Source organism: Sinocyclocheilus anshuiensis, unplaced genomic scaffold (assembly GCF_001515605.1).
Source record: "Sinocyclocheilus anshuiensis isolate Anshui unplaced genomic scaffold, SAMN03320099.WGS_v1.1 scaffold883, whole genome shotgun sequence".
Taxonomy (NCBI): domain Eukaryota; kingdom Metazoa; phylum Chordata; class Actinopteri; order Cypriniformes; family Cyprinidae; genus Sinocyclocheilus; species Sinocyclocheilus anshuiensis.
The window spans coordinates 299129-311570 of record NW_015547678.1 but is presented as its reverse complement, the minus strand read 5'-3'; the positions used below and the strand labels follow the sequence as shown (position 1 = coordinate 311570).

General features: G+C 36.7%; 2 protein-coding genes across 2 annotated transcripts in view; one reads left to right on the top strand and one right to left on the bottom strand.

Moving 5' to 3' along the window:
* LOC107703058 (nucleolar complex protein 2 homolog) overlaps positions 1–3396 on the bottom strand; it is a 38242-nt gene extending 34846 nt beyond the window's left edge. The window contains exons 1-4 of the mRNA XM_016505549.1: positions 3304–3396; positions 1782–1910; positions 1436–1631; positions 1182–1301 (exon numbers count right to left, since the gene is read on the bottom strand). Of these exons, the coding sequence (XP_016361035.1) occupies positions 1182–1301; positions 1436–1631; positions 1782–1910; positions 3304–3323 (465 nt within the window). The 5' untranslated portion in view covers positions 3324–3396. The remainder of the gene's footprint in view (positions 1–1181; positions 1302–1435; positions 1632–1781; positions 1911–3303) is intronic.
* Positions 3397–3813: 417 nt separating this feature from the next.
* Positions 3814–12442, top strand: part of LOC107703055 (kelch-like protein 17) — a 15932-nt gene continuing 7303 nt past the window's right edge. The window contains exons 1-4 of the mRNA XM_016505546.1: positions 3814–3962; positions 7756–8000; positions 9819–9940; positions 10501–10695. Coding sequence (XP_016361032.1) covers positions 7787–8000; positions 9819–9940; positions 10501–10695 — 531 coding nt within the window. The 5' untranslated portion in view covers positions 3814–3962; positions 7756–7786. The remainder of the gene's footprint in view (positions 3963–7755; positions 8001–9818; positions 9941–10500; positions 10696–12442) is intronic.

The window sequence follows — 12442 nt, the reverse complement described above, 5'->3', positions numbered from 1 at the left end:
TAGTACACCCCCAAAACAAAATCAAGACTTTGTAAAAGAGCATAATAGGACCCCTTTAAGAAATTCTAATATGCTGATTTGCTGCTCAGATAACATTTCTTATCAATGTTGAAAACAGTTGTACTTCTTAATGTTTTGTGGTTCTATTTTTTTAAGGATTCTTTGATGAATAAAATGTTCAAAAGAATAGCATTTATTTAAAGGATTTGCTATTGACTGTTCAAATGCGGAGTTTTGTGCCGTGTAGAGTATCACATTGTGTGTGTGTGTGTGTGTGTGTGTGCACGTGAGAGAGACAGGGTCACATCGCAGTGACCAATTGTGGCTTGTATACTGCAAATACATACGAGCATCATCACTGTCTGTCATGCGACTGTTCCCCTTTCGGGCTTGAACTGATGGTAAAACTAAGGACATTATGTACTGTCTTTACATTTATGTTGAAAGCTGAAGCTCGCGATTATGGAAAGGGGCGTTACATTTCCGACCCGTGCTTGTGGTGTTTGGCAAATCACAATGCACTGGGTCAGCTGGCCAATCAGAGCAGACTGCACTTGTCGGAAGGAGGGGCTTTGTAGAAAACGATACGTTTGAGAGAGGCGGGGCATAGAGGACCTACAATAATGTACAGTATTTGAAAAATAATGTGTTTTTTGAATATTAAAGCATGTCAACAAATTCTGTTACACCAAATACACAAAATATTGATCTTTAAAATAGCATCATATGACCCCTTTAAAAATTGAAGCATTTTTTAACATTATAAATGTCTTTACTGTAATTTTCGATCAATTTAGTGCATCCTTGCTAAATAAAAGTAACAACATGACCCTAAACTTTTAAACAGTAGTGATGGGGTCCTCCTACTCCTTTACCTCAACATTCATTTAACTGATTAGTGGCTCTTTACCAGAAATAACAATATCTCCCCCTTGTGGCAGTTTCAAAATCTACAGCTAGCCATGACATTGGAAAATTTACATTTTAGGGTTTTTTGGTGTCGCATTTACTATAAAATATAAATCCATATAACAGCTTGAAAGAAAACGAAAAAAACAAAACACACTGGTCATCCAGTATAGTTAAGCATCCTCTTTTGACAATGAATGAGAGCTCATACTGATCATCTGAAAGTTCCTAACTAAAAACACACTGAATAAAAGATCATATAAACATGTTACCCTGAGTCCAGTTCTCCAGTTCTCAATCATTGCTTCTGTGACTTTGGTAGCTTCTTTAGGCTTTTTCACATCCTTTTTTACTGATTCCCCCGCGTCATTGTCATCATCATCATCAGCTTCCTATTGTCACATAAAAACTGTGATTTTTTTATATTCCAAGGAAAACACACACACTCACGCTAATTGTAAACTTCTGATTTATAGTATAAAAAGTAATTAATAATTTGTTGCATAGGAAGAACTAAATGACTGACCTCCAGTTGAGAAGGGAGTTTGTGGTACATCCTCTCCTCTTCATCCTCCTCCTCATCTTCAAGGCTATCAGAGTCTTCAAAATTCAGGAGCTTCTGGTCATTTTGTTGTAAGAACTCATAGAATTCTGGGTCTTTCCTCTTGAGGGCTGACAGCTGGTCCTTGTGCTCAGATGCCTTGCCCTGCTTTCCGACAGACCTGTTGATTAGAGTTAGATCACATTATCTCACAAGCTTCCTCCAGTGCTAACAATAGCATATACTCAGCAAACATTTGTAGAATGTAGCAGAGAATGGGAATAAAAATGGGACACTGGAATTACCATTAAAATGCGAAGGCCATACTTACATCTTCTGAGGTGCAGGTTTCTTCATCTTCCCTTTCTGTTGTGTTGATTCCTCATCCTCACAATCATCTTCCTCACCAGAATCAAACCCAGATAACATGAACTCATCCACACTGAGATCCTCCAATTTCCTGCACATAGATGGCACATCACTAAAGCATTCGGTAAGTTTTTGTTACTTTACTACGTGTTCAACTAGTTGCATCCCAAGTACGTATATCGTGTTAGTTTTGTTTACATTTATGTGTACATTAATGCTTTACAAAGCACCCTTTTAGTAAAAAAAAAAAAAAGGAAATGTATTTGATTTATTATCTCAGTCAACTGCATGACATAGCTTGTCACGTGACCCCCTTCATGTAGAATAAAACAGCTCATTCTAGATTAGGGGATTTTAAACTGGGGTCCAGGGACCCCAAAGGCCACAAAAAAGTGCTAGGGGGTCTGTGGAAAAGTTTAGAGAAAAACAGTGTAAAAAAATAATAAAAAAATAATAATAAATGTCTTCATCAATAAAAATAACTAAATTGAAATAACTAAATTTCATTAAAACAAAAATAGATTTATTTTAATCTATTTTGTTTTAATCAAATTTAGTAATTATTTTTATTGATGATGATAAAATAAAAAAAAATAATTTGAAATAAATGAACGGATTAAAATAAAATTGCATTTAAATAACGTATCTAACATCACAGCACTTACAGTGAGTAAAAAAAGTTATGATGTAACGTAATATAAACTAAATATTTTCCAAATAATACATATTAACATTATATATGTTAATAGGCCTTTATATATGAAAGTATATAGCTGCCTTTTAAAAATTTAGGACGGGGGTCCCTAGCATGTAAATGATCATAGTTGAGGGTCCATCCATGACATCTAAAAGACAGAAACCACCCGTTCTAGAAAACTTCAACATGACTGTAATATTAATCAAAAGTGCTGTTCATTTCGTAATGCGTAGAGCTTTTTTAATAGCAAAAAAAATGACTCAAGTGTGTTAACAAGGAAGCATGGTTAGACAACTTTCCTTCCATTATAAAGTGAAAATGTAAGGAATGGTTTTTTAGAAATTACATTTGGAAGGTTACTGAATACTTAAGTTACAAAAGCAAAAGTTTATTTTCTCAAGATTAGAATAATATTCATCCGACTCTTAAAAAGCACATGTAGTTTTAGTACACCAGAAAATGACTATTCCTAAACTCATTTTGGAGCTGATTATGGTGAAAAATGCAAAAATTAATTTAGCCTTAACTATTGTATATTTACGGTCAATTCGACCATGTTCTCTCCATAAATGTTGAGTAATATATGTTGATCTCCCAAAGACAGCTGAATTTTAGTTCATCAGTGGTTAAAACTAGCTAGCTATCGTCAAATATATAATCAGATAAGTGTTATATGAAGTGAATTGAGCTCTGACACCTCCATATACAGTCAAGTTCAGTGTACTTTAACTCAAGCAATAATATATGATGATGTATGCGAAGTTAAATAGCTAAGAATGGCACATACCTCTTGTTTTTTCCTGCCATGCTGGATAAGAAACGTGCAAGGGACGCAATACCCACAATGCACCGCTTTCGGCAGCTCAGCTGAGTTGATCTCTTGGTTAACGTTGCGTTTGCAATAAACACAGAACAAAAACGAAAGCCCACAGTCGTTTTAACTAAAGGTCATAATGTCTACGTTTTTGATTCCTTATGTTTTTGGTAATATTATTATAAACAGATTTTATTTGTCTCTACATATAGGTGATACAGGATTTTTTTTTTGCCAATTACAGAAGGTTTCCAGCCACTGACGATATATAAAATTCATAAAAATGATATAAAATACCTCACTAAATATCTAAAATCCACCGATACAGGTCTCCCACCACAAGGTTGGTAGACAAAGCACACATACTAGCACCGTTGTAACAACAAAGCCCGGACACATTTGTGGGGGGCGTGACATGTTCAACAGAACATTAACATTTTTAGTAATGCCGATCAGAGCTGAGACAGACGTCTGTTTTGATGCGACATTTGATGTAGCATGTCAACTAACCACACACGGCTAAATAAATCACTACATGCATCAAAATTAATCATCACACACGGACAAAACTGGAGAGAGCGCTACACAGAAAGAAACGAGTCTTGTCAATCAGACACAGACGACGGCAGGTGGTGAGTTTACATTCTGATCTCATCCAGATAGCTGGCAATAAAAGCAACATTTATTTAATTATCATTTAATAGCTTTAAAAATATACGTCATGCAAACACATGCTCGTCGTGTCAAAGCTGCAGTGTTATGAAATTTCTCCATGGTATTGTTGTGCTCTTTGTTCAGACATCAGTTTGTCAGTTGATCATGTTTAAAGCTCATGCATTGAGCATTGACCTCTCCGTGACTGGTGCTGTAGTTTAATAAAGCGTTTGAAATGTTATGAGGGAAATGCTTTTCATTTGTCAGCGGTCAGTGCAACTTATCTCTATATGTCTGCACTGTATCCCCTTTGAACAAAGAAAATATGAGATCAGCTAAGAGATTCTTATTATACTGCTATATAAGGCAACATACTGTATTCCTCTATTGTATGATTTTACGTGTAGTTATTGTATATACGTGGACAACAGACATTTATTTCCTATACATGCACAATGAGTTTTAGCAATTTCCCATTCGAGAACGAATCGTTGTTTTGAGTCCACGTTTTGAATCTTTTCAATGAATCGGTTCAACCGTATTGACAATTAAACCCACTCTGAACGATTCGAATCGCGTCAGAAACTCGAATCCCCTTTTTAGGACATGTCGGAATGAACTGGTAAGATTAATTCTAATGAGTGAAATGTATTACGCATTCAAAAATAGTTTTTAAATTGGAGAAAACATGTATTCGTAACCAAAAAAAAGTAATAAACGGCCATTTGTGCCAACGTATGGTTTACTTGGAATATTCAAAGCATGTAATATGCAAAGCATGTATATGATATCAGGGACCTTGTGTAAACCTACTGAGTTAAATGACGTAAAATAATTGCTGAATTATTTTAGAACCGGTTCTTTTAAACGAACTGTTAGAAGGAGCCGATTCGCGAAAATGATTCGGACTTTCCATCACTAACTAACTGTAGTTAAGGAGGTGTGATTTAAGAATTGTGTTGTAGCTTTTAACGATTATAGAGGTTATCAAATTGCTCGACGACACCATGTTCAGTTCAGTTCTGTTTGGATGTGAGCAGTTTTATCAGAGCCCAATTTAAGAGCCAAATAATTAGAAAAACAAACATCCGGCGCGACCTTAAAAAGTGACGTCAGCCTCCAGCACTCATGCGGCTTTCATTTACGTCACCAAACTGAGGCTTTATGCATTTTTCATATGGACTCTTGATACTCAACCGCTGCACTCTAGGATTCAATCCGAAATATTCTTCATAAAACAGAGAAACGAAACTAAAGGAAAGGGCGTCCATCAGATCAGGTAGTGCTGGTTATACTCAGTGTTATTGTGCTGCATGACTTGTATAGAACAGAGGAGGAGGGGAGAGATGCTCTGTCTGGATGGCACACTGTGTGCTGAGTCAGATTTAAAGGGGTCATATGATGCAATTTCATTTTTTCCTTTCTCTTTGGAGTGTTCAGAGCACACCTCGCTTTTTCAGACTGATGAGCTTTGTAAAAATCGACGCGTTTCAAAAAGGCGGGGCATAGAGGAGAAACAATAATGTACAGTATGTGGAAAATAATGTGTTTTCTTTACTTTAAACCGCATAAACACATTTCATTACACCAAATACACCAAATAATGTTATTTTTAGCAACATCATATGACCCCTTTAATGATACTGGGGATGTTTGTAGGGATTGTCTTTAGCTGTACAGTAAACTCAGGAACGGCTTGTCTAGAATGTAGGAAGAAAAGTGCAATTTCTATATGTATCGTGCAATCTGGATAAACACCGGTTACTACAGCTATTGCTACTACTGTAAAATCTTAAAATATGAGTATACTTTCTTTTTCTAACAGTGTACGAAGCTTTCAAAATCTTTCATATTGTTATAGTCATATGTTTATTTTATTATTAATTTGTTTTTATTTTACACAGTACAGTTTTATTCTAGTAGCAATGGTCTTACTATGGTTACAACGGACATTTTTAGTTAAGGGAGTTTAGTTTTAATGGAGTATCTTATGATAAATGCATCATTGCCTGAAATGAACCATCATAATACAACTTTTATTCAGCAGCAATGCTGGAGTGTCTCAATTTGTTACTGTTTTTAAGGGCCACACAGAGACATCTTTAGAAACCCTATGCTGAGTGCCTACCAAAAGCTATTGTCAACAGTTTTTTTTCCTCTTCTGCATGTTTAAACAGTTTATTAGTGACCTCGGGTTTCAGACCGCAGTGTTTGCGTTGTATAACTAAAGGATCTATACATCTGAATCCCCACAGCCATTTTGTGGGCAGCCACACTGCTGGCTGTAATACTGAGCCTATGACTCCATGCACTTTTCATGCTCTTTCACCTGTCGGCTGTTATTTGGAGTAACATGAGTAATGCTTTGGAGTTGGAGTGGTATTGTTAGGAAAACAGTGCCTTTTAATCGTTCTATTCATCAAAACATCCCATTGCTGGGTGCTGTATTTGATTTTCTTTAATACAGTATCCACCTCAACACTAATATAGAAGAAGTGGCATCTTGCAATCCCACCTTTGTCAACTGGAATGCTATTTATCACCCTCCTTTAAAATGTCTCACGCAGCTCCATCCCACTCAAAGTGAAGTGTATGACAGATACCAGCATGTGCTGTGGGCACCTTGGTTTCTATAGTGATGCTTTTGATGGAGAATTGAATGTGTGCAGCTGGCTGGCCAACTCATCACAACGTGTCCTGGTCCAACCTTTCCATACCACTAGTCCTTTCAGCTGGAACATGCTTTCATTTTTATAATCAACTAGCCGGTTTATTTATTCAGTGAGTGTGCTGGAGTCTTTGTGCACGAGAGACCAACTTTAAAAAGCTTTCAAGGCCTCGGGCCAGTGAGAAAAGGCCACTGACTATTGAGGAGCAAACCATATGTAGCTATAAGCTGTAAAATGAGTGGGAATTTGTGAAGTGATCATTTTCATGATATTTAATGCTTGAGTGCTTCGACCTGGATCGCTTCTCCCATTATGATTCTGTACTCGTTGTTCAAAATGCCTTGAAGCCACCATTATGCTGTATGGAAAGGAAATGTGAACCAAGAAAGCACAAATTAAGATGGATTTACAGCCTGGCGAATAACTTAAACATGTCTAACAGCTAATTAATAATTAGCTTTAGCTTGAATTAGAGTTCTTAAAACCCTTGTGAAATCATTTTTTATTTCCTTGACTTAGTCTTGACTTATTTCCTATTGAAAAACAGTCTGGTTTCAAAAGTAAAATTTCTTATTTATTTTCTCCATAGAGGAATTTACTGTGAGTGAGGTTGTTAATAAATGGTATGCTGTATGATGATATGCTTTTGTTGATGTCATTCACTATAGTTGTATAGGGAAGTACACAGTCTTGTACCTTTTTTTTTTTTTTTTTTTTGTCTGATTTTTAAATATCTTTTTGCCGCAAATCAAATTTTGTAATATTATATTTTGGTTAATTGCTTATAGACCATTAAATCCCAATAGGAAAAATACTAAAAGAACCAAGGCCACTGAAAAAGTAGTCGGGCACTGTTACATTCGATTAGGGGGCGGGGCATTGTCAGTTTTAGAGAGCATTTGATTGGACAAAAATCTGAATAGTGCAGGATGAGTAGTTTTTTAGAATAGTTTTTTTTTTTTTGTAGAATGTAGATTTCAAATTTGTATATCTGTTAAAAAATTATTGTCAACTTCTAGTGCATTAGCATATAGACAAAGTATACTAAAAGCCACAAAACTCTATGCTCGGTTTTATAGGGTGTGTTTCTGTCTTCCTTTAGTGTCTTAGAGTGAGGCCCATGCTCCAGCAGCATGATGGAGGGGAGTATGCAGCTGCTGAACCGGGATGGCCATAGCATCTCGCACAACTCCAAGCGCCACTACCATGACTCCTTTGTGTCCATGAACCGAATGCGACAGCGTGGCCTGCTCTGCGACATTGTGCTCCATGTGGCCAACAAGGAGATCAAGGCACACAAGGTGGTGCTGGCCTCCTGCAGTCCATACTTCCATGCCATGTTTACAAGTATGTCTTATTCTATGTTACTATAAGTCTTTTTTAAAGCAAATAATTATTAAAGATAATTTTTGTGACATTTTTGGAGCACGTTACCATTTAGATGGTTTCAAAGCTAACACACATGAACTAAAAGTCACAAAAAACAAATCTTGACTTGGTCTTTAAGGTGTATTGTGTAGTGTTTATTTCTGATGTGTACATTACCTCAGCTTCCTTTTCAAGCCTTTCCTTCCTTCCTGCCGTTTGTCATCACCTAATGTTTTTTCCATGATTATTCTCTTCCCTGTCCTGGTCTCAGGTCAGCAGGTGCCTGGTTTTTCCTATTGCTCGTGTGTCCCACTGAACCTCAGACAAGAGTGTGATGGTATGAGTCAGGACAGTGTGGGCTCTTCAGAGCCATGAACTATTCTGAACTTACCATACACTAGACCTAATAACAACGCACTGATTTAAACACCATTATACATATCAAAACTTACTTGCTTAACATCACAACCTCTGGACTAATTTGTTCTCACACTGAGTTTGTGCATTTTTCTTCTAGGGAATGCTGTTTTTTACATTTTCTCTAAATGTTTCCGGTGTCATGAACATCATTGACCGTTGGCAACATATCAAAATCAAGCAAAGTTCATGCAAATGATAAAATGTGGTGATAAAATGAACAACCAATGGGAGTACAGACAGTGATCCACTGTCTGATGACAGTTAAATACAGCAGTCAAGTAGGAACGTCTGCTAGCGTCCAACAGCACAAAGACTCAGAACTCTGATCAGATGTTCAGCCCATTTGTGATCCGATTTTCAACAGCTATTGCCAGTTAAGCAGTACCAATAACTTTAGGTCACCTGCTTTGACGGACAGTTCAGCTACTCAGCGCCCTCCAGAGGCCACTGTATGTGTGAACGGGCCATAACGGTATTGTCAAACCCCCGGGAAACTGCCTAAATCTACCAGTGTTCTGCAAAAGCCTCGGTTTGAGATAAACTGCTGTGTGTTAGTGATGGGAAGTTCGGCTCTTTTCAAAGATTCGGCTCCCTTAGAAGAGCTGGCTCTTATGGCTCCCAAATGGCTCTTTATTTAGTATCACTCTGAGCCTTCTATTTTAGCCCAATTTAGCAATTGTGAATGGTTTGTGTGTTGGTAAGCAATTTTTTATTCAGTGTTTTCATAAAAGCCTTATTTTTATGAAATTTATTTTTTCGTTACAAAAAAACCCCCAGATATTATTATTTAACATTTTAATAAACTTTAATAATAGCCTAACACTTTAGTCTTTAGGGCAGGTTGGCATTCAGAAATATCAGATGCCTCAGCTTGGATGTGCTGATGCGATTTCTCTTCTCTGTGATTATTTGTCCTGTTTTTGAGAAGGCTCTCTCTGAGGGGACCAATGTTGCAACAAATTGCAGCGTGTTCCTACCTTAACCAACGCTCTTGCGTTTAAATCCGGCTCCCCTGTCTCTCTCTGTGTACCAGGCCTGTACCACTGCACTCGCTATCTTCGGAGCTTGTGTCCCCATTCCTTCTTTCACATAATGGTATGATCCTAGTCTGTCCTCCCATGTGATTAGCCACATGTGTATTTTTTATTTATTTATTTTTTTATGGAAAAATGCATAAAAATAAGGCTTTTTTTATAACACTAAATAAAAAAATGACAACACACCAACCATTCACAATTGCTAAATTGGCCTAAAATAGAAGGCTCCGGTTGAAGATTTGGCTCTCCCCGACGGGAGTCGGCTCTTCTCGTTTGCTACAAAGAATCGGCTGGCTCGTTCGCGAACGACACATCACTACTGTGTGTTGTGACTGTGCAGATGAGATGTCAGAGAGCCGTCAGACCCATGTGACCCTGCATGACATTGACCCTCAGGCTCTGGAGCAGCTGGTGCAGTACGCCTACACTGCCGAAATTGTAGTTGGAGAGGGAAATGTGCAGGTATGTCACCTTTAGTGTCTTTTGAAGTGCATTATGTATATATCACACTCACAATTACCCTGTGTGAGGTTATCCTGTTTGCTTTGTGAGGTACTAGTACCAAGATGGGATGTTCAGACAGTTTGTGCAAACAATTTGCATCTTTGCAAATGAAGGTCTTCTGATACTTGTCCTGTTTCAAAAGAGCATATGCATACACTACCAGTCAAAAGGTTTGAACAGTATGGTTTTTAATGTTTTTTAAAGAAGTCTCTTCTGCTCACCAAGCCTGCATTTATTTGGTCCAAAGTACAGCAAAAACAGTCAAATTTTGAAATATTTTTACTATTTAAAATAACTGTTTTCTATTTGAATATATTTTAAAATGTAATTTATGCCTGTGATTTCAAAGCGGAATTTTTAGCATCATTACCCCAGTCACATGATCCTTCAAAATTTTGTAAGCAAACTCACGTTAATATGACCGCACCTTAAGAAAGCCTAATGATGTTAAAGATTCACTTACTTTATTCTAGTTTTCCTTCATTTCACCCACTGTATCTTGTCTAAACCTCGAGCAGACCCTGTTGCCTGCAGCTAGTCTCCTGCAGCTCAACGGAGTGAGCCAGCTGGACCCCTCAAACCGCCTGGGCATCCGTGGCTTTGCAGACACTCACTCCTGCAGCGACCTTCTCAAGTCGGCCCATAAGTATGTCCTGCAGCACTTTGTAGAGGTATCGAAGACTGAGGAGTTTATGCTGCTACCGCTCAAACAGGTGAGCCATCTGCTTTAGGACAGTAATGTAGTTAAATAGTTACATAGTACATAGTTCACACAAAAATCAAAAATCATTGTCATCATTTTCAGTGTTATTATATCTTTATTAGATATTTAAAAAATATATTTTTACTTGGCTCTAATTTATTTTTATTTCAGTTTTAGTATTTCAGTACTTATGTGCTTACAATTATTTATTTTAGTCTAATTTTTAAGTTAAGTTTAAGTTTTACATTTTATATGTAATATTTATAATATAAATTTAAAGAATATATTTTATTTTTAATTACTGAAATTTAGCTAACAACCTGACCACTTTTTTTCTTATAATAAATGTGAAGCAGGACTGATGCTGTAAAATTTTTTTTAAATAAAATAAAAACACACATTAATATATTTGTGCGAGGAATTGAAATGCCCAGGGTAATCAGAAATTCAAACTTAATTATTGACGAAGAAACTTTGATCCTAGAGGGTACTCAAGAATAGATTTATTCAGGATGTAAAAAGAATTGATGCATTAAATGATGCATGGAGAGCGCCGGGGAGTTGAGCCATAACAATCCTTGGAGGAAAAATGGTTTTGGCTACGGATGTCTAATTATATATATATATATGTCACTGACACCACTTCCTGTCACATTGGCCTTGAGCTTTTTAAAAACAGAATCTCTTGATCCTCTCTCCTCCTCCCTGTCGCCTGGGAAGTCTTGATTCTTTTGACTTGGTCTGAGGAAAAACAAATGATCTGTACTATTTTGACCTTCAGCGCAGGAAGGCTGGTCACATCCTGGCTTTTAAACCACCCCTCAACCTCTTTAAAAAAAGAAGAAAAAAAAACTCCCAAGGTCTGGAGAAAGCTGTCAGATAGAATTCCCATTAATTTCAATGTCAGTTGCTCAGCTGGTGCAGTGTCTCTCGGAATTATGTTGTTCAAATTCTGCCATCTTTTCTCACAGGCGCTCTCGGAACAGAAGATTTAATCCTCAGAGCTGTAAAAGCCATGTGACCAGAAACTGTGACATGAAAGGCGGCACAAAAGGAAATTCATTAATATCCCTAAATAACATATTACAATACATACTACAAATTTGGGGTTTGTTTGTTTCTATTTGAAATAGAAATATTTTGTAGCATTATAAAAACAAACCCCAAACATTTGAATTGTAGTATATTATTTAGGGATATTAACAACATGAATTTCTTTTTCTTTTAAATTTTTTATTCATCTAGGAATCCTGAAAAACATTAATGTTTTCAACATTAAAAACATTAACAATCAGAAAAGTTTCCTGAGCACCAATTCATCATATTAAAATGAATTCTGAAGGATCATGTGACACTGACGACTGGAGTAATGGCTGCTGAAATTTCAGCTTTGCCATCACAGGAATAAAAAGACATTTTAAAAAATATTAATATAAAAAATAGTTATTTTAAATTGTAATATTATTTCAGAATTGTACTGTTTTTACTGTATTTTGATCAAATAAATGCAGCATAAAAAGCTTTCAAAAACACAAAAATCTTTGAACAGTAGCATACATATTTTATATATAATTACATATCCCAAAATGATAAGTATTACATAGGGCTGCACGATAAATCGAAATGGAATCGAGATCGCGGTTCTACCGAAGCTGCGATTGTCATGCGTATCTTTCAGTGAAGCACGGTTCTGTGATCAGCAGTAAATCTCCATCCAAAGGCCAGAGGGCGCTCTCGTGCTGAAACTCCAAATACGC